The sequence below is a fragment of the Gopherus evgoodei genome, chromosome 1 (assembly GCF_007399415.2).
Source record: "Gopherus evgoodei ecotype Sinaloan lineage chromosome 1, rGopEvg1_v1.p, whole genome shotgun sequence".
In the NCBI taxonomy this organism is placed as follows: domain Eukaryota; kingdom Metazoa; phylum Chordata; order Testudines; family Testudinidae; genus Gopherus; species Gopherus evgoodei.
The window spans coordinates 201,879,128-201,902,464 of NC_044322.1; the positions used below are offsets into that span (position 1 = coordinate 201,879,128).

At 40.3% G+C, this 23,337-nt stretch overlaps 1 protein-coding gene across 26 annotated transcripts in view; it reads left to right on the plus strand.

Moving 5' to 3' along the window:
- ABI3BP (ABI family member 3 binding protein) overlaps positions 1–23,337 on the plus strand; it is a 319,764-nt gene that overhangs the window by 50,261 nt on the left and 246,166 nt on the right. For all 26 annotated transcript variants that reach the window (XM_030582778.1, XM_030582662.1, XM_030582833.1 and 23 more), the window contains exon 2: positions 5,244–5,423. In XM_030582778.1, coding sequence (XP_030438638.1) covers positions 5,297–5,423 — 127 coding nt within the window. In that variant the 5' untranslated portion in view covers positions 5,244–5,296. The remainder of the gene's footprint in view (positions 1–5,243; positions 5,424–23,337) is intronic.

Genomic DNA, 23,337 nt, shown 5'->3' on the forward strand with positions numbered 1-23,337 from the left:
TTCACAACTTAAATAAATAGAAAAGGCCTGGACATCTCCATGCTACTAAAAATAAGACCAAAAAAAGATGTGTATATGAAAAGTCTGATACTTAAAATGGTAAGCTCTTGCAGCCTTCTTGACTTTTGCAGAGTAGGAGGTGGAAGTTCAAGAAAGATCCATACTAGGATGTTCTGCTGCAGTCTCAGGGTGCAGGGGACACTGGAAGCTGGAGAGGCTTGATTGATGATGCTGTGATCTCCTTTCCTCAAGATAATCAGTCTTGGAGATTCTGGTCTGGAAAGTCACTCTTCCACTGCCACATCCCCAGAATACTGGACATTCCAGGCCTTCCAGGGATGGCATGAACTGCCCTTGCCAGCATGACTTCTCACACATGGTGTGTGCAAGGTCACACTGCATAGGGAAAGCCATATTGAAGAGTGCATCCCTCCACAAGCATGACCTCAGATGCAGTGTGTGTGACAATGCTTGTAGGAGTGGGCTGGCATGCTTTTCAAAATGGCATCCCTTGCCTGATACTGGACAAAACCATGACTGGTTTTGCCTCAGTACTGGAAGGGGGGCAAACCTTCTACTTATTGACCCAAAAGGCCTTCATGTTCTGTGTACTGTACCTTTAAATTTCTAAGAAATCTGCCTGATTTCAGAGACTGCAGTCACTTTGTTTTCAGAGAAGCTGCCACTTGTTCAGAGAAAATACACACTGTGCTCTCTGAAGGAGGCTTTGTTTGGGTCTGTGCAGGGATTTCCCTATACACACACCCTGAATTTCTCCAACACTCCTCCCAGTTTTGTGAACTGGTTGCATGCAGTGTTGCCAATTTAGTGATTGTTTTGAAATTTGAATTGAAACTGAAACATTAATATGCTCTTTAAAAGCATATAAAGTACATGATAAAAGTATAATAGATTTTAAAAGTATGAACATAGACTAGCTTCCTTATACAGCTGTTGTTTTTATGACAATGTCAATGCATTCATTTCAGTTGTGTTGGCCAACCTATACAGTTATGATTTGTAAGCAAAGTTTAAATGAGCTCTCCCTGACAGTGAGTGATGAGCTGGGGGTTGGCGGGAATGGCTTCAGGACCAGACTGTATTTACATTCACACCTAATCTACCTAGGTATCCAGCAATCAGAGCTGTGTTGCCCAAGTGATAGATTCTGGCTGGGGCTGGGTTACAAATCACTTGAATGTGGGCAGATGGTGGTGGTGGTAATGAAATGTTATTCTTATTGTATGAGTAAAGGGCAGTTGAACTGTACTTAGCCTGTGCTGATTGAGGGCATGAAGAGAGAGGGTGGGGACAGGTGTTTTGCCTGATGGTGTGTCTGAGTCACAGGTGATATTTGACCTGCCCGTTCTGCTGTTTAAAGACTGAGCTGATTAGGCTCCGTAGATAGTCTTTTGTTTTGCTAGGTGACCACTACAGCTGAAATCACTGATAATCAGGTCTAAGTGCCTAGACCTGTTGTGGGACAGTGTTTCTATGGAAGAGACAGCCCAGGCTGCACTAGCAGTGAGGTTCCCCCACTGAGAGCTCAGCTGAAATCACTGAGAACTGCATAGAACCTCAAGAGACCAACTCGCAGAGGTCACAGTGGCAGGTGGCAGCAGAAGGTGATGGCACAGGGCCATTGGCAACAGAGCGATGGAGTGAACAGTGGCACAATGAACAATGGCGGCACAGTGAACAACAGTGGCCAGAGTGAACAGTGAGAAGGTGGAGGAACAAGCATGGTGCCTTCTTGCCCCCAACCTGGGAGGTGAACTCATGTGAAAGCACCTCTGAACTCTGAGTCTCCACTGACCAAGGACAACACCGGTGAGCGTTAATGAGGCTGTTAAGAATGCTGGAGACACAACACTGTTCATGCGAACAAACATTGCTATGGCATCATACTTTCTATTTAAGCAAGAGATACCACACACTACAAACTGAAGGCCAATGTTAAGTGCATTGTCACTTGTTCATCTTGAAGTTGAACACTGGTTCCGAACAAGATCAGCAAATGCACACTATCTTTCTGCAAGAAACTCAGCTGACTGGCTAAAAGACTCAACCGTTGAAAAAGTGAAGAACTTTCTCACCACATTCAAAAAATTTGCATACATGGCTGATGAATGCACCTATGCAAATGGGTGTCAAGTATTAAGTCATTGTGTACGTTATCTTGATATCAGTGGTAGGCCAGTAGATGCATTTCTAGATATTCAAGTTATAAAAGATACATCGGCTGCATCTGTGACAACCCACATCTTAGGCCACGTCCAGACTAGGAATTAAAATCGATTTTAGATACGCAACTTCAGCTACGAGAATAACGTAGCTGAAGTCGAATTTCTAAAATCGAGGTACTCACCAGTCTGGACGGCGCCGCATCGATGTCCGCGGCTCTCCGTGTCGATTCCGGAACTCCGTTCGGATTGATGGAGTTCCGGAATCGATGTAAGCGCGCTCTGGGATCGATACACCGCGTCCAGACTAGACGCGATATATCGATCCCCGAGCAATCGATTTTAACCCGCCGATGCCGCGGGTTAGTCTGGACGAGGGCCTAGAGTTAAATGTTTGTCAATTGGACCCCAAACAGATGGCTACTTGTGCATTTGATGGAGCTGCAAACTTCTCTGGAAGACATGGTGGAGTACAAGCTTTGCTCAGAGAAAAGTGTAACCCTAATCTCTTCTGTACAGACTGCAGAGGTTATCTACTCCAACTAGCACTAGTACGAACTGCAGACTCTTCAAAATACATTTAAAAAGCTATAAATTTAATGTCTTCATTATATTCTTTTTTCAGCAAGAGTCCAAAAAGACTGATTATCTTAGAAAATATAGAAGATACACTGGGACTGAAGTTCAAATTAGTCCAACGTGGGAGAACCCTCTGGCTTTCTCAAGAGCAATCCTTGGCTGTTGTCTTAAAATTACTCCAGCTGTTGTTATTGGCTTTGGAAAGCATCTACTAAGATGGGACAGATCTAAGTAGTGAGGCTGGTGGATTACTTTTGCTACTACGTTCAGAGAAGACTATTGCCGTTCTATCTCTTGTAAGTCTACTGTTGAAACCACTTGGGTCATTAAACAATGCCATCCAGGCATCTGCTACAACAGGATCAATCAGAGAGCTATCCATTGAAAAAGTACTGGAAGAAGCAAAGACTTCAGTCCAGAAGTTGACTTCTAGATTCTACTCAACCTCTACATAGCTTTTACAGATCCCTGTCCTATAAAACACTGACAGTTGTGTGGAGTGAAGCACTACCAGCCTTCTTCATCATTGAATAGAATTTTGTGTTCTGAAGGAAGTCACCTTCTGCCTGATCATGTGAATGAACTAATGAGGATATCAATTGAAAGAGTGGAAGTACCAGACACACAAGAAGCTGCCAAAGATGAATGCATTGCATTCGGGAAGTTGATTAACAGAGTTGTGCAAAATTATAAAAAGAAACCAAGAAGGATGTAGATGTCATGCTTCATGGAAGACCTGAGTAGCCAACTTTAATTTGTGTGGTGATTTTAAAACATGAATTAAAGCTAATAAAATGGTCATGAAACATTTTTCAGTTTTTACTATGGTGCCATATAGCCCACCTTCACCCTCATGGTCTCACCTCTCCTCGGCTCTGACACACAAACACACCCTGTAAGTTCGAAAAAAAAACAACCAACTTCAATTCCTGGGAAAACAGTGGGTCTCTGCTTTTTCTAGAATCTAAAATGCGTCATTCAGGCTGAAAGCACATGGTTGTCCTTTTAGTGGAAGGAGAACTAGAGTATTGCAAACTCTTTTAATATTATTGCAAGTCTGGCAATATTTGTGTTTGGGGGTTTTTTTTTCCTTGACTCTCCAGCCACTGGAGGGAAGTGATTTCATGAGAATCTCTGCTTTCATTTTTTAAAGTAAGTTTTTATCCCCTAATCTTTGAAAATGTGCCTTGAGTACAGCACAAGGACTCAGAAACCAAAAGATAAATAAAAATCTAAAATGTATTTTTAAGCCAATCTCATAATTTTGGGAGAGGGGCCTAACACATTTCTGAACATGGGGACTGGAACTAATGGAAATATAACAATGAAGTGTGAACTGAAATGGTAAGTACTGAGAACTGATATACTACCTCCGCTACATCCCACCGTGATAGAAACATGCTGATAGTCTATAAAATTGCTCGTTCTGTCATGAAGATCATAATATTATGACAATAACATGATGTTCTGTGCTGCTATAAATTAAATTGTTGTATGGCTATTCAAGATGGTTTTTCATTTTATGTTCTGTTCCCCTGAAAAGAATAAAATCAAGTTTTAAAAAAAAAATCTCCTGGTATTTTGGCCAATATAAGCACGTTACTTCTGATGTCCAGGCCTAATACTGACTAGAAAATTACATTTTGTTTACATTAACAAAAAAACACAAACAAGCAAAAAACCCCAGCAGCAACAACTGATTGTAATTTCAACTGAGGGTAGTTATTATTTTCCCCAAACAGTTGTGTAGTGTTCCCATGCATTGTTAAAGAAATACGGTGAACTTAAAAATCACACCTATGTACTTCTGTTGGAAATTTTTCGGGTCTGGTTGTTATAGGTGATGCCTAGAATTATTGAAAATAAAGGATTTATTTTTAGTTTACTTTATGCATTTCACAGCGGTTAGTATGTAATGAGTTTTAGGGCATGTCTATGCTGAAGCTGGGAGCATGCCTTTCAGCCTGGGTAGACAGACTTGCGCTAGGTTTGGTTGGGCTAGCATGCCAAAAATAGCTGTGTGGCCATTGCAGCATGAGTGGCAGCACAGGATAGCCACCCAAATACTGACCCTGGGGTCTGTTGGGCTTATACTCAAGCAGCTAGCCTATGTCACCACAGCCATACTGCTATTTTTCACATAGCTATCTCAAGCAGCAATAACGCATGTCTGTCTACCTAGGTGCTGTGTAGACAAAATCCCAGTGTTCATGTGAGTCTTTCAAACAGCAAGAAAGGAGAGAGAGCATTTAAAAGGAAAAATGTGAGTTTAAAACCCACAAAAGTTGGCAGGGGGCTCAAAGGCAAGTGCAGTCCCTGAAATGACATTTAGTTCGCTTTTTGAAATGAGTAGATTTCAGGGAGACTGCCCCTTTAAACAGCTGTTGCCTATCACTAGCGTGTTGAGCTGCCTTGTATTCTGATATTCTCTTAGTGAATGAGAAGATAATTCCTCACCTCTTCTTTTTCTTTCTTCCCCAGTTAAAAGACAAAACCTGAAAGTCCAGATCAACGCAACTGATGATACTATTTGCATGAAATACCTTCGGCTAAGTCCAGACACCAAACTCCAAGGCTTCATCCTGGGATATGGCAGCAGCGGCTTCTCTAACCAGTATATCCCTCTGCCTTCAGAAGGAAAATCCTATGTAACGGAAGTTGGTAAGGCATTATAGTTTTGAGTGCTACTTTTGGTCAGTGGACAGGGGATTGGAATTAAAAGAATGGGAATCTGGTTTTTTGAATTTTTTTTCTTAGGGAGGGTGGAGTGAGTTGTGTGTTTGTTTTTGTTCAAGAATTTTTGCAAAGTTCTCAGGTAGCAGAGGAATTGGGAGATCATTTAAGGAAAAAGGTATTTCTGGTTCTGGAAAATTTTGATGTTGGTTGACCATTTGGTTTACATATTTTTTTAACTGCTGAATTTTTTTTCTGATATTGGCTGTATGCATTGATTAGATTGGGTTATTTTGGATACAATTGCAGTCACCAGAGACAGGCAAGGTACCAGGGAGTCAGGTGCCAGTCAGGCTTTAGGCCCCTATTATAGGGTTCAGAGACTCACAATGGCAACTGATGTGGACCACATGAATTCTAACTCAGGAGTATAAAAGCTATCTCCCCTAAAGCTACCATCTGAGGCATTACCGCTGACGGGCATGCTCAGGTGTTAACCCCATTCTGAGTCTGGCCTTGGTTTGAAAAAATTTATAATCGTTCATGTGTTCCTTAGGCATTTCAGCCGCCATCTCTGCTAAGGGTCCACTGAGCTGTGGCCTCAGCTCTATCATGTACTAGTCTTCAGGAATGCTGTACCCAAGGCAGGCCCTTTCAAAATTTTCTAAGAAGGCCTCAGTGTCATCACCTGCCTTGTAGGTGGGAAATTTCTTGGGATGTGGAACAATAACTGGCGAAGGGTTGGTAGGATTGGCTGTGTTCTTCTGCTTAGCCTGTTCTAATTCCAGGGCCTGCTAGTGTGCCTCCCTTTGGAGCTCTATTTTTCTTTTGTGGTCCGTGTCTTTGGCTTCTTGCTCTCTTTTGTGGGCTGCCTCTTCCCTGGCCATTTCTGCATTTATTAGTTCCATCTTCCTTTTATGTTCGTTGTCTCTTTCTAAGGCTTCTAGCTTTGCTTGTTCCTGCTTCAGGGTTTCTTTGGAACTCATGGTTCCTGTTTTCTTGTGCTGGTTGCCCCCTGCTGCTCAGTACCTGAAATCCTGCAGCTCAGGGTTGCTTGGCAACAGACTTTTTAACACTTCCTAACTAGTTTTTCCGGATAGAGTTTAAAAATAAGAGACTCTTCGATTTGCAAATATGTTTTGCTGGTCTCTGCTGTTCACAGCTTAAGCCTGCTTTGTTTAACAAAAGACCCTCATTAAACTTAATGTCTTTGCCTTCAGAGTACTCAGAAGGAAGAGGGAAAAAAACCTGCAGACTTGCTTTTAAAAACCCCCTTCTCTCTGCTTATAAGCAGCTAGCAGAGAAAAAAGAAAAATAATAATCTTACTGGCTTTTGGATTCCATCTATCCCACCCGCTGCCACCATGTCATGGTATAAATCCCCACTCTGAACCTTAGACTCCAAAAGATGGGGTACCAGCATGAATTCCTTTAAGCTTAATTACCAGCTTAGATCCTGTAGTGCTGCCACCAACCAGGACTTGGAGTGCCTGGTACACTCTGGTTCCCCCAAAACCTTCCCTGGGGACCCTAAGACCCAGACCCCCTGGATCTTAACACAAGGAAAGTCAACCCTTTCCCCCACCGTTGCCTCTCCCAGGATTTCCCTCCCTGGATTACCCTGGAAGATCACTGTGATTCAAACTCCTTGAATCTTAAAGCAAAGGGAAATGCACCTTCCCCCCTCCTCTTTTCCCCTCCCCAAGAGGTAATACAGATTCAAGCTCCGTGAATCTAAAACAGAGGAAATTCCACCTTTCCCCCTCCCTTCTCTCTCCCTGTCTCCCACCAATTCCCTGGTGAGTACAGACTCAATTCCCTTGAGCCTTAACAAGGGGGGGAAAATCCATCAGGTCTTAAAAAAGAAAAGGTTTTAATAAAAGAAAGGGGAAAAAAAGTAAAAGTTGTCTCTGTAATTTAGATGGTAAATGTTATAGGGTCTTTTAGCTTATGGACACTAGAGAGAAGCCTTCCCCCCAGCACAAATACAAATTAAAATCCTTCCAGCAAAATACACATTTGCAAATAAAGAAAACAATCAAAAAGACTAAACTGCCCTTCACTTGTACTTACTATGTAAACAGAAAATTAGAGAGCCTGTAGGTACGTCTGGTCACTCTCAGAACCCAGAGAGAACAACAGACAAACAAACAACACAAAACAAAGACTTCCCTCCACCGAGATTTGAAAATATCTTGTCTTCTGATTGGTCCTCTGGTCAGGTGGTCCAGGTTCACTGCTTGTAACCCTTTACAGGTAAAAGAGACATTAACCCTTAACTATCTGTTTATGACAGCTCCAAACCTCCAAAGGAGTAAACTGTTTATATGCGTAGATGATAGCTATTCTATTTATTTGGGAGCTGCCCAAAGACCTAAAAACATTGTCTGTCTTTTGTTCCAGGGCCTCAGTGCACTGCAATGATATTGTCATTGAAGTTAGACAAATTTAAACAGGAAATAAAATGTCCATTTTTAACAGAGAGGGTAGTTAACCGTTGCAGCAGCTTAGGTAGGCATGTGGCAAATTCTTCATCGCTTGGAGTATTTAAAACAAGATTGGATGGTTTTCTAAAAGATTTGTTCTAGTTCATCTGCAAATTATTGGACTATAGCAGGAATTACTTGATGAAGTTCTATGGCTTGTGTTTATGCAGATCCGATTAGATCAAGTATATCCAACCTGGCTCTGGCTGCTCTAATATAGGCGTTGTGGTGAGGCTGTGGGAGGCCTAGGATAGCATGCTGACGAATGTTGCCTTGAGTCGGAAAACAATTAAAATATTTATTTGTGGCCATTTGACCTTTCTGAATGATGTTCAACCCTCTGCTTTGAAAAATTTGGACACCACTGGACTAGGTGATCATAATAGTCCTTTTTGTTCTTGAAATCTCCCCCGTCACTGTAGTATCAGAATACTTGGTGGTGTATGTTTATGGGAAAAAGGTATAACTGTACTGAAATTCTTAAAATGCCCCTGCTAATGTGGTCCTGGGTGCTTACAGCGATTTCATAATAAAACAGAAGAAGAGGAGGGGGAAAAGAACAGAGGGAGTTACAGTGATAACGGTAACCCCTTGGGGAGGGGGATGTGCATGGCAGGGAGGGGAATGCTAGTGTTTTTTTTTAAGTAAGATGATTGGGGGGCCAACTGGATTTTGAAGGGTGTGAATTCCTTCCTCTCGGGACCACGGCAGCAAAGACATGATTGTTGTATAGCTGGAAATCAAACTCCTGCGATCTCTTTCTAATTCCATCAGTGATTTAGAGTTTGAGTTCAGGAAAGTCACTTACACAGCTCCACCGAAGTGACAGAGTTTAACAAGTCTGAATTAGACTCTTCGTATTATGTCTGCAAATGGGGTATAATGCCTTCTGTAATTAACTTTCAGGAGTGCTGAGGCTTAACTGATGTTTGTAAAGTAGTGAGGTCCTTGGGTGAAAATAGCAATGCAGCCTTCTGTAGTTCTCCTAATTTTTTTCCATTTAATAGGAATGATGCTACCCAGTGGTGTGTAAAATCATATGAAGCCATGGACTCTGTCAAAGGTGGACTTCAGCTGGGACACATTGCCTTTAGTAGTTGTATTTTCTGTAGCTTTAATATGTAAGGTTAGTGGCTTATAGCGAGATGAAGCTCTCAGAGCATCGCTTAACTGAGTGGTGCAGTAAATGAGGGTATCCAGCAGCATTCTAGAATTCCACAGAAGCTGTTGCTTCAGTGAAGATTAAAAAAAGATGATAAAACCATTGACATTTACAGCATGGAATGAAATGTGCTATATGATCTCGTATATTAGACACAACAAAGCACCAAGTCAATTACCGTCTGTGTGTTTTGTTATGCCAAAGTACTGGGGAGGACCTTTCGTTTAAAACCTCCCCCACACACATTTCATTGATAGATTCAAGCTCTCTACATTGTAATATAATCCAGTGTGGCAACTTCTTAATGGCAATGCACCACTTAAAAGTTAAGGGAAATAAATATGATAAATATAATTGTGTCGTGTAACTGAAATGTAAAATACGATATGCTGTAGTTTTTAAACATTAGCATCTGTGACTTTAGGCAAACAGCTTTCTTACACAGAGCGAGAAAGAAACCAGCTGCAGAATTTGCTATCGGCTATTGGTGTACTCCTCATTTCCACAGTGTTTATTGATTGCATTTAAAGATAACAGATTTACAGTAATTGTTAACTCAGGGGCATTTCAGGTTAACAAGATTAAGAGTTATTTTACATGCCTTATGGAGATGTTTATTTGAATGAAAAAAGTATTCTGTACTGCATGAGAATGGAACATCAGGTTGCAAATTTCCACATAATTATATAGAATTATCTTAAGGGTAGATCCTAAGTTGTATTTATCTCATGCTCAGTGCAACTTGAGTGGGAGGAGGAAGGGAAAGGAGACAAAGATGGCAGCAAACAGCCCCTTGATTCTTAGGCTAGCTGCTGTCATAAGTTAGAGCAGCCACAGGGCTGCTATTATGCTGGCTGGAAGGGTCCTCTGGAGACTGTTCCGCCAGTTGGAAAGTGCATCCAGAACACTTCATGTGAGGAAGGTGGGGAGAGCAGGTAGCCTTGAGCTGACAGTATCAATTTTATGCTGCCAAGAGATTTTCCTGTTATTGGAGAATCCCCAATCAACCCTTTTGGGGCAGCTTGAAGTCCCTTTGTCCCCCTTCGGTGGCTCATAGTGACTTAACCTTGGGATGGGATATTAATATTTAATATTTAAACTGATATTTGTTCATTTTTGGTTCTAAAAGCAAAGAGATGTGCCAATCTATAGCTCAAGACGCGCTGTCAATTAAAATCACCTGCAACACTGTACAAAACAAAAGCCATGATAATCAGCCCAAGTTTTTAACAATGTCACTTACAATCAAACTAACTAAACAGACCAATATCTTGTTCTGTCTGAGATTTTAGCTCATTGTCTCTATATTCCACCCCTTCCCACAGGGCTGGGAAAACAGATGAGACTTGCTGATTGCCATGAAGGTCAGCTGATTCAGGCTGCTTTGGAACAGAATTGAGAGAGTGAATCTCAAAGTCAAAGTGCAGTCATAGCTCATATAAACCAACCTGGTTCAATTTAAGTCTCCTGCTAGATGCAGCCATTGCAGCATTGCATGGGGAGAGAAGTGGTCTCTCAAGTAGGTAGGTCACAGGCCATTTGTTGCTTTAAATCTGCAGTGTTCAAGACCATAAATTGCTCCCAGAAGCCAGTAGCAGGCAATGTGGATTGTACAGCATCGTATTTTCATCCTGACAAGCTGCTCCACTTATCAATAATCTAGTCATGTTCTGCACCAGTTCAAGCTTCCTAATAATGCTAAGGGATAGCCCTATGTAGAAAACATTGCAACGGAATCATAGAAGTGTAGGACAAGAACGGACCTTGAGAAATCATCTAGTCCAGTCCCCTGCACTTAAGGCAGGACTACATAATAATTAGACCATTCCTAACAGGAGTTTGTCTAAACTGTTCTTAAAAACCTCCAATGACAGAGATTCCATAACCTCTATAAGCAATTTATTCCAGTGTTTAACTACCCTCACAGTTAGGAAGTTTTTCCCCGTATCCAACCTAAACCACACTTGCTGCAATTTAAGCCCATTGCTTCTTGTCCTCTTTTTTTCTTCCTCCTCCTTGTAATAACCTTCTACATACTTGAAAACTGGTATCATGTCCCCGCAGTCTTCTCTTCTCCAGACTAAACAAACCCATTTTTTTCCTTTCCTCATAGGTCATGTTTTCTAGACCTTTAATCATTTTTGTTGCTCTCCTCTGGACTTTCTCCAATTTGTCCACTTCTTTCCTGAAATGTGGCCCCCAGAACTGGACACAATACTTCAACTGAGGCCTTATCATCATGGAGTAGAGCTGAAGAATAACTTCTTGTGTCTAGCTTACAACACTTCTGCTAATGCATCCCAGAATGATATTTGCTTTTTGACAACGGTGTTGCATTGTTGACTCATATTTAGCTTGTGATCCACTAAAACCCTCAGATTTCTTTCCACGGTTCTCCTTTCTGGGCAGTTATTTCCCATTTTGTATGTGTGCAAATTGATTGTTACTTCCTAAATGGAGTATGTTGTGTTTGTCCTTATTGAATTTCATCCTATTTATTTCAGACCATTACTCCAGTTTGTACAATCATTTTGAATTATAAGCCTATCCTCCAAAGCAGTTACAACCCCTCCCAGTTTGGTATTATCCGCAGACTCTCTATGCTGTTTTCTAAATCACTGATGAAGATCTTGAACAGAATTGGACCCACAATTGATCCCTGTGGGACCCCACTCGACATGCCCTTCCAGCTTGACCATAAACCACTGATAGCTGTTCTCTGGGAATTGTTTTCCAATCAGTTATGCATCCACCTTATAGTAGCTCCATTTAGGTTGTATTTCCCTAGTTTGATCCTGAAGTGATAAAGGAGTGGATGACAGTAACACAACACTGGTTTGTATATGGAAGAAAAAGTGAGATTAGAGAGAGTTTGGAATAAAGATAAACTAGATGATTGCCACAAACAGGACAGTACCACTTTGTATGTCTAGGTGATATTGGCTCTGTCCTTGGCAATGCCAACATTGTCCATTTAAAGAACTTTTGTAAACTAAAAAATATGCATATGGAATGGAATCCCCCCCGGCCCTACTTAGTAAGATGAGGGTTAAAGAAAAGAAATGACTTCCCTAAATAAACAGAAGTGCTAATGAAGGAAAATATGTAAACTCAGTGTATAAATAAGTTATAACTTCCATGTGTTCATAATGAGATAACAAACCTGTGCTCCCCCAGTACATAGGCATATACTTTCCACAGTTCCCACCCTCATAACACAGTTGACATTACAGTCAGTGGGGCCAGACAGGCCAAATTTTGGCTCACGGTATGTGAAATTACATATGTTTATTTGCAGCAGGAAAAAAAAAACCCATGAATTTTAAGTTCCCTTAAGACCTTTCCTAGTATTTTCAGCCAAGATGCATGGTTTGGATTAATGTGTGAGACAGGCACCTATAATACCACCACTCAATATTCTGTTGTTCTCTACAGTGATTCTTTACAAGAAGAATTTTTCTTTCACTTTTCTTTCTTTTCCAGTTAAAATATAAAATAACTGAACCAGCCACTGTGTAAAGTAATCCAGCAGACAGGACCATAGAGAGGACATACGCAAAAGCAAAGGGTTTTGTTGATTTCCTGAACTTGTAATGTGTGTATGCTGGCTGTACCCTCTGTAGCACCGTGTCTCTCTGCATATCCAGAATCAGCTCAGGGAGAAGGGTGAATAATAGTGGTTTGGTTCAAAGGCTCACCTAAAACTATTTAAATTGTAAACTTCTTGGAATACGGGCAGTGTTTTCCTATGTGGTTTATATAGTGCTGAACACACTTTCTGAACTTAAATAATAGATAAGATATATTAGCGAGACAAAGTGGATGAGATTAGAAACAAAAGCACCCTGGAACGTGCTCAGATCCTATGGAAGGGGCATCAGTATAAGTTCCTAGATAGAATTATTCAATTTATAGATGTTTATACAAAAGTCTCCGCTTTATTTGAATTTCATCTGAAACTACTGAGCCTGCAAAATAGGTCCAGAAAGAAAACCTTTTCTTTCGAAATTTCTACTATTTCTTCCTAGTCAGGCTAGAAATATTACAAGACATTCTTTCTCGCTTTATTTTGGTTCTGCTAGATGGAACCAAGCAGATGCAGAGACATGTGCAGGGGCGGCTCCAGACACCAGCACGCCAAGCAGGCATGCTGCCGAATCCGCGGGACTGGGGTCCTCCCGCGGGCAAGCCGCCGAAGGCAGCCTGCCTGCCGTGCTTGGGGCAGCAAAAAACTTAGAGCCACCCCTGAACATATGCAAATAGGAATGAATTTTTAGAAAGAGAAAAATAATATATTTTAAACCATCAAAACCAGTTCAGATTGAGTTCAATTTAAACTTTGGGGAAAGCTTTGAATTGGCTCTTTATTTTTATCCAAACCAGACCACACACCCTAACAAAAGACCATTAGCTATTAATAATGGGTGCTCTGAGGATTATACTGCACATAGTATATGAAGGGGCAAATTATGAATAAATATTCAGTGGCAAAAAATACATGCAGTTAAGGTTGCTTGGTGCTATGTCGACCCCTTGCATATCATTGAGTCGAGCAAAACTGAATGGAAATGCACAGTTAAGTTGTTCATGCAACCTTCACTCTGACCTCTTTTATCACTTCCACAACATGCCTCATTAATACATATACTTTTACTCTCCACTCAGATGCGTGGTTTCTACCTTCAGCACCACCACTATACAAATTGTTCCAGCACTACTGCTCAGATATTGCTTGAAGAGGGTAGAGAGGAAATGTATTTTGAATCTTCCATTCTGAAAACAATAGTTTTTGGAAACTAATATATTTTTTAGGACCAGTTCATAAAGTAAACTTTTATGACAGCCCTTTCAAAAAATATGTCTGGAATTCTGCAGCATTCTCCAGGGCCCATGATCAGTTGTCAACACTGTTTCATATTTTGTTTGTTAATATCCATGGCCTCATGAGCTTTTGTTTTGGTTTCGCATTGCCAATTCCCTGAACTAGCTGATTATATATTCTGTCATTTTATTGTAGATTTCATACTCTCCATTACAATGACCTCCACAGTGTTTCCTTAGCTAAACATGTTTTATTAAAATAGATGTTGAACCCACCCCCGCCCCCCACAGACACACACTTTGTTTTAAGACATTTGCTAGGGTTTTGCACTGCATATTAGTCTCTTAGTGACATTGGCATGTATAACAAAAGTCATGGCATAGCAGGTAAGGTAATGAAGAAAATAAGTGTTGGCTTGTGTTATTAGGATGTGTCAGTGATATATCCAGTGGCAGGAATGTGATTAGTTTACAGTGACACTGAAGTGTTTGCTCACTTCCATGCTGCCTTGTAGTCTTTGCAAGGTTTAAGCCAGGGATAGGCAACCTATGGCACACGTGCCGAAGGCTGCACGCAAGCTGATTTTCAGTGGCACTCACACTGCCTGGGTCCTGGCCACTGGTCTGGGGAGGCTCTGCATTTTAATTTAATTTTAAATGAAGCTTCTTAAACATTGTTTCCTTCAATCAGCTCTATTTTGTCAAAAACCTAATTTCAGACATTTCAAACAGCTCCATAGTGGCTCAAAATTTTTTAAATTTCCACATTTGAATGACAAATGTTGTTTTCAAATTTCAACAGTGAAAATGCAAAGAAATGCCCCGCTCCTCCCACTTTTCCTTTTTATTTAGCTCTAGTTGCAAGCATAGAACTCTGAGTTCAGTGGCAAAAAAAGATTGAGTACATTTCTCAAGAGGATAGAGGGATTTATCAAGTCATAAAGAATCTAGATTCACAAGTTCAAATTTCATGACTGTTCACATAAATTCAACAAAAAGTGTGTGTGTGGGGAGTTTCAGCTAAAGCTTTGAGAAGCATAAGAAGCAAAAAGTTTGGTTTCAAGAGTCAATCTACAATCTAATTGCCTTCCACGCTTTCCCAAAATTTCTTTACCATGCCAGCTGAGAGAATGAGGGAGGCCCATTGGTAATGTCTCAGACTTCTGTGTGGGAGGCATTATGGAGGGGGCTAATGGAATGGTGAATGTAGGTTTCCTATTAAATAGAGGAAGGGTGCTTCTATCAGAGTTATGATAAATGGAGAGACATTACAAGAACCTGCTGACTGGACACTTGGCAGCACTGTATATACCAGCCCTGAGCTCACAGCTCTAATTTAATATGTTAAGTTCTTACATTTGTACAGAATGTTCTTAATTTGGACAAGCCACCTCATTATCCCAGTTTTATTCTGTTCATGCTGAAGGACTAGCCATAATCCTGCCAAGCCATTTGCTCTTCATGCCAGTATTCATGTAGTAGCAGAGCTGGGCAAGTAACATTTCAAAATAGTCAATATTTGTTTCAATTTTTAAAATGAACTCATTTTGGCTGTATTGTTAATGTCTCTCTTTTACTTATTTTATGTGAACATTCGAGAGAGAAAAATTTATTGGAAAAATTCACAGAAGGCAAATTTCAGTCACATATATGATAGTTGTGGAAATTAAATTTTAAATTAACATTGGGAAGTGTTGGAGGACTTGTAAACTCATCTAATTGGGTAGCAGAGACAATATCATGTAACTTAACTGACCAAACCACTAATATTGGAAGCAACACAGCTTGAATTTTGAATATTTGCAGTCAATACAAATATTGATCTTACTATAGATATTCCATGACTAAAAGTGGCTAAAATAATCATATTATTTATTATAAATTATTTCCTCAGATCTTTATAGTAGCATGTTATATATTCAGAGTTTCTGGTGAAAACTGAGTATTTGCATTTAACATTTGATTCTGGCTTTAGTTCACTCAGTGTCTGTCTACACTGCAACTAAACGCTCACTGCCAGCCCATGTCAGCTGACTCAGGTTCACATGTCTCGGGCTATGGGGCTATTTAATTGTGGTACAGATGTTTGGGCTCAGGCTGGAACCCTGGGAGGGTCCCACAACTTGGGCTTTAGCCCAGGATGAACGTTTACACCATAATTAAACAGCCCCTTAGCCAGAGCCCCACAAGCCCAAGTCCGCTGACATGGTCCAGCTGAGGGTGTTTAGTTGCAGTGTAGATGTAGGCTAAACATTAGGTGGCCCATTTGTCTGTGAAATGGAACCCAGGAATAGAGTATATTGCAGCCATAGGTGGCACAAGTAGTGATGCCTATAGTTAGTAATCTTAATTTCATTCTCAAATTCAAATGTATTATGATAGTCTTTAATTACATGATCACATACTCCTTTTTCCAGGGCCCATCACTCATTTTAGTGCATGTAATGGACTGTGGTCTGGGAATGAAGATATTGAATGTAGGATGCCTGCCTCATTTTTCTTGCAGAAATTGGAGGTTTGTGGGGAATAAAACAAGGAATTACAGGAAGAGAAAGGATGGCCTCATGGTTAAGGGTGAGCCTAGTGTCCCTTCCCCACTGCTGGAGGCAGCATGAGTTCTGGATTCCTTCTCCTGGTCAGGGAGTAGTGGAGGGAAGGGGGGCTCATGAGCTTCTTCCCTTGGCCTAGTGGGAAGGAATTGTTGATGGAGGAAGGAATAGTTATAAAGGAAAGAGTGAGGAAGGGCACAGATGGCTCTACTTTGTTTCCCCTCAAAGTATGTCACTGGAGGGGAAGGTATCCAACTTTCCCCCTTATGGTTCTACGCTGTCAGCGCTTCTGAGGATTGCCAGAGAGTAAAGATCCCTTTGAGGACAATCCCCTAGTTGTCAAGGAATTATGTTTTTGTTTGTTTGTTTGTTTTTGTTTTTGTTTTAAAAAGACCCCTTGGGAAACCCAATTCTTCATCAAAGCTCTCGTCATAGAACTGGGTTTTCAAAATACAGAATTTGGATGATCACTTACACTAAAGAAGTTTACCATATAGGAGTGCTCTGGTCCTTCAGTAGTTATGCTTGAACCCAGTTCTAAGGGATGTTACTGCGTGGCAAGCTGGTGCATTGTAGATTCATACCCTGGCTTGCCACACAGTAACTTCCTGTGTAGACTAGCCCTTAGATGTAACTCATTTCTCTGAGTTTGAATCTGTCTGATTCTGGCAGGCAGTAGCTGGTACATAAATGTCTTATATAATTCTTCCAGTTATTTTTAACTGTATCATTATTATTTAGTATTTTGGCTATGTAATAAAGAGATTCCATTTTGCAAGGGAAATGTTTTCCTGAGATCAGAAATCTGTTGTAGCATCCAAGCTGAGTTCTAATCTTTATACATTTCTGGAAAAGGTCATACGTCTCATTCTGTAATTTCCCAGTTATTGGTAATGGTCTCACTTTATAGTATGGCTCACAAATTATAGCCCAGTTTTAGAACGGGAAATTTGTTTTTCTGATATCAGAGTTTCCCTGTTCATCAGAGCCAAGGCTTTAGTCCCACCTCTAGTTCTAGTGAACAGCCTAAACCTAAACCTGATCCATGGGCTCCCAGAAGAAAAATGAGATGAGAAAAACATTTGTTCTAGAATGTTTTCTGACAACTTTTTGAACTTCACTTTTATATGCGTGTGTTTGGCCCAGGTCATCTTACAGATTTGCAGACCAACTTCAATCTGAATGTGGAAGGGGGTTGCACAACTCTCCAGAGTTCTTTCATTTATGACATTTTGGATCCTTAAAAGGGATAACATTCATAGAATTGTGGGACTGGAAGGGATCTCAAGAGGTCATCTAGTCCAGTCCCCTGTACTCAAGGCAGGAACTAGTATTATCTTACCATCCCTGAGAGGTGTTTGTCTAACCTGCTCTTAAAAATCTCCAGTGATGGAAATTCTACAACCTCCCTAGGCAATTTATTCCAGTGCTTAACCACCTTGACAGGAAGTTTTTCCTAATGTCCAACCTAAGCCATCCTTCCTGCAGTTTAAGCCTATTGTTTCTTATCCTATCCTCAGAACACACACAGGAATACATAACATGATTTTCAGGTTTGATTGCCATATATATGCTACTTGGTGCCTCTCAGTAGCTGTCTTTTGATGTGTTCTCTTGAGAATGAAGATGAAATAGCAAAAGTTACATTATAGGGATTTGCAATCTTGTGGCAGATTTCTATAGTGTGCTGATACCTACTCCTCCTGTCATGTGAATATTTTCCCTTAAACCCTCTCCTCACAGAAGCATCTGAGTTCCTTCACTGTTGCATACATGACACTGACATTTAGATATGTGCTCACAAACCCAGTTTGCCTGTGCGCCTCAGGAAAGGGTTTCTGTATCCAAGTGAGATGTTATACAAAATCATGCTTGCCGTTAGGCAGACATCACTTTGAAAATTAGAGCCTGACAGTAAATAATTAATGACTTTTACTTATCTTATAGTTGTACTTTCTGATTCTTATGTGCTAACAGAAAGTTCTTGTTTCAGCTTGCCGTGAGGGGATATTTACTGGAATTGTTGGTTCAAACTAGCACAAGTCTGTTGTCTTTTCTGGCATGCTCCAAAGTGTATGTAGCATTTTTCCAAGATTCTGGGGGCAGTGAGATAGGCTAAAGTGCCCTAAGGTATTGTGGATTATCGCTGTTTCAAATTGTTAGCTGAAGGTTTAAATTGTGGTTTGGGGGAAGGGAAGCTCTTACTGTGCTTTAAGAATTCTTAAAAGTGCCTTGAGATTTGGATAGGTGATTTTATTTTCTTATTATAGATACACATTTAAATAAATATTGGAAGGGAAACTCTTAAGTTAACAAATTATTCCCATTATATTTGAAATCCACATTAGGTTTTCTGACAACTCTTCTCTCTTGCATCTATTCATTCCCCATAAAACCCACCACTCTTTAGTTTATTAACAAAACCTAAATATGGGGGCCTAAATATCTGGAATGAAATCCTCAGAGATTAAAACTCCCATTGACTTCAACTGAGCCAGGATTTCACCCCTGAAAAGCATCCCTTTAAATACTAGATACTTAGGGCTAGACACTCCGCTTTGTGTTGCGGCAATGTTTTTAAAAAAAAAAGTAGAAAGCAATCACATATTATCTGAAGAACCTCTCTGGCTGCCATGGAACCAGATGGCTCTGTCATATTTTGGAGTAGGGCATTTGCTGGAGATGTAGCTGGCAGGGAGGATGTCATAGCTGGAGTGCTACTGTGTACTGGTGGTTCCTTGACTGCTGGAATGGCCCTGTGGATTATTTCTACTCTGCAATGTAAGCCCAGAGTTAGTAGAACTTGAGTTAGCAGACCTTGGCTTTATTAACATAGGGTTTGGGTGTCTACAGTCATTTGTAACCCCAGGCACAGGTGCAGATGCCATAGGTCCTCTAGGGCTCAAGCACCCATGGGAAAAAATAGGGGGTGCTCAGCACCCATTAGCCATAGTTTTGTAACTGAGGTCTGCTCATAGGACCTGTCCTAGCCCAGATGGAGCTTGAGTGTGGAATGTGATAAATTCTGTGCTGCTAACAGCTTCTGCCATTGGGGCAGAGAGTTTGTTTATAAACAGAGTTAGGGTGATTAAGATAACAAAAGGCTTGTCATTAAATTAAATTAACAATTTTTAGATGATCCTGAAAGCATTGCCAGGCACTCCAGTTAAAAGATAGGAAACAAATGGTAGGAATAACTGGTCCATTTTCAGAATGGAGAGAAGTAAATAGTGATGTTCCCCAGAGGGCTGTACTGGGATCTGGGCTATTCAACATATTCATAAATGATCTGGGAAAAGGGGTAAATAGTGAGGTCGCAAAATTTGCAGATGATACAAAATACTCAAGGTAGTTAAGTCCAAAGCTGACTGCAAAATGTTACAAGGGGATCTCATGAAACTAGGTGACTTGGCAACAAAATGTTAAATGCAAAGTAGTGCATGTGGCAAAATATAATCCCAGCTATACATACAAAATGATGGGGTCTAAATTAGCTGTTACCGGTCAAGAAAGAGATCTTGGAGTCATTTGCAGTGACTCCACTGCATAGGACTTCCAGAGTACTGCAAATTTATAAGAATCCTTCTCAGTATGCTGTATTATCCTGAACTGTGAAACAAACATTCATTCTCCAGCTTCAGAAGATTTAAAGATTATCTCCAGTCATCAGTGGGACAGATGCAACTGAATACACCAGGAACTAGATGTAAATAAGATTGCTGACACTCATCCAGAAAGCTACAGTGAGATGTAATGTCTTTAAAACTGGAACATTAGTGAAGAAGTAGGTGACTATAATGGTTTTAATATACTGTAATTCATGATAATGTAATTATGTAGTTTATAACAATTTAATCATTATTAAAATAGTAAAGATACCAATGATAGACACACATCAATAACCAGAATATAAAAGAAGTGTATAAATATGCTGATAATAGCCTCCCCCCCAAAACTGGCAGAGCCCCTTCCACCAAACACACATACTTCTTTAAAGGCACCAATAGGCAAAAACAAAGTCAGTGCCTATGACCCCAGGTTAGGAATTGTTGAACTCTGGGTCTCAACCTGGGGGTGTCTACACAGCATTATTGGGACTGAGTCCAACCACCCATACCGCAGACTCCATAATGCTCTCCCAAAATGTGTCTACCCTAGCCCTTTTGTTCATGGTGCAGTGTGGGGAAAACTCGATTGTCCACCAGAGGACAAATAAAGTCGACCTGTGGGGTTGTTGGATAATTTTGATGGACACCCAGAGCACAAGCCCAATGGGGCTGTGTCTACACTGCAAAGCAATCGGGTTTGAACCCTGGGTCCTGACTTAACTCAGGCTCACACTGTCCACCCCTATGAGCTTTTGGGACCCTGGGTCCAAGTCCTGGGTTAAGGTGAACTGTGTGTAGACAGAAAGGGAGTTATGTATGAGCCTCAGTTCAAGCCCTGGGCTTATATTGTAGTGTACATGGGCCCTGTTGTAGATGGTAGCAAGTTAGATCAGTCCTCTGAGGCTGTGTCAGGGACTGAAAACCAAATCTGAGAGCAGAAAGTAGGCTTATCATGTAAACATTGTTATGCTGTCTGGAGTGGCTCATGACCAAGAGTGCCAACTTCAGGGCAGACTGTCAAGGAGCAGGGCAGAGACCCCAAACTGGTTGTGTGTTCTATAATTAGCTTTCACTATCCCAGTAACAAATGTGAACTCCTAAAGTAATATAACAGTATTACCATGGAGTCACAGGGAGTCCCCTTGTGTATTCCAGTCTATCTTGCTACCTAGGCAAAGAGGACTTAGTGATAGATTGTCATTTTACACTAAAGATCACAAAATATTCAGGTTGCTCCTGGTCCCAAGAGACTAGTCACTTACCCCAGGTCAGTTTGTACCTTAGATCTCACACCAAACACAATGCTTGTAGCCAATCCTATAGTACATTATCTAGGGATTTATTAAGTAAGAAAAGAAATCAGAGCATTATTACAAGGTTAAAGCAGGCAAACATATAAACTCAAATGAGTTTAGTCTATGGTTCTAAAGGTGACAGAATTGTAGTAATCTGTGGGCTCTGAATGCCTTTTAGGGCTAACCCAGGTTGACCCTGGGGATCTCTGTTTCTATTTCATAGCTCTGGCTTTCTGAGAGTCCAAACAGCAAAAGAGATGGAAAAATTTTCTCATCAGCTATTTTTATTTCATTCTTCCAGAATTCAAGCTAATCGGGTAAGCCCTTTTACACGCGGCCTCTTCATGGCTGTGAAGGGGCAATTAATGAAGTCTTTGTATTGTAATGTACCACAATGACCCTTTAGTTTTAATAGGCCTTCTTGGTGGTCAGGAAACAGTCCCACCTCGCTGGGTTCACAGATTCAGAGTAAGCATTTTTTATAGTTAAAAAGCAAAACTTTGAATATTACCTTATAACATGTGATAAAGAAATTGTGAGATTAATGCATGCAGCAATTTCCAAGCATTTCATAAAGACTAAACACATTGTTATAAATTCAATACACATCTTAACCATACTAACACACAGGGGAAACAGACTAGTTTCCAGCAATGAATTTATCAGTGAGTAGCTGAGACCTAAAGTCTTGGCAAAAGCTGACACCTGGTTTGCCAGCATCACGAACAAACAATTAATTTGTCAGTTCTTTAAACACAAATATGCTCACTCATTAAAAGTGGCTTTAATGTCCAGTCTGTCATTCTTATGTACTACTTTTTTTCCTTAAAATAAATAAATTAAATAAATAACCCCAAACCAAAACACCACTACAAGAAGAAAAAATTCAATGAAGTTTGAAGATGTTGGCTAATATAATAGTAACTTAAAAGCATATCTGTAAGAAGTTAATTATTTAATTCTGTAAGCACTGGAAATTTAAGAGTTATATCTTTTAAAAGTCAGAAAAATCAGGTAGCAGGGATCAACATTCAGAACAGATAGTATTCTACACTAGAACTTTCACATGAATTCTGCACACTTGATTACCTTGCAGTGCAAACTCTAATAAGGGTCATGAAACATGCTATTTATGATATGACGTAGCTGTAAATCTTTGGCATTGTTGCTACAGAGATGCTTAAAATATTCTAATTCTGAATTCATTTTAAGGATTCTTTGAGAGAGTGATTGAAAATAGTGAAAAACAACATTGGCAGCTTGACAGGCCATCGTGCAAAACCAGGTGAATGTGTATGAACTCATCTTTCATTGTTAGAAATATTTACATCATCATCTTTCACTATATATTCAGTTCCCATAAAGAATACCTTTTCGCTCATTATTTTTTATTTGTTTTTGGTTTATTTCTTTTAATATTGAAATATTTAGGGGATTTTCCAAATATTTTCAGAGTCTGTATGTTACAATTTTTAGTGATGTCTGGCAAGTGCACATAGTAAAGAGAATCTCTGAGTAGTAGAAGTTGGTGTGTGATTGAAATTAACACTACTGAGTCTTAACGAGTTTGATGTTGGTTTGCTGGGAGACAGAGGGACTGAAGTGAACTTTGGGGAAAAATTACAAATTTGGAACTCTTCGATCACATCCCTAATGTTCTCTATAAAATTACTAGAAGTTCTTGTAGGACTGCTGTATGTTATTTATAATTTTTTTTTCATTTTGCAGATGATGTATATGTTAATGCTACAGTTGGTTTTTAAAGACTTTGTCTGGATTCCAGAATCTGTTACACTGATGTAAATTGACTCCAGGGGAATTACTCCATATTCCCATCAATCCCTTATCAGTACTATATCGTGTTCTGTGTAATAGGTCTTCGGGTTGGCATACCAAGTGGATGTGGCATGTGGCTGCTTCAGCATAAATATTATCTAGTTTATGAACATCACTGGAAAGTGAGAGTGGCAAAATTGGTTGC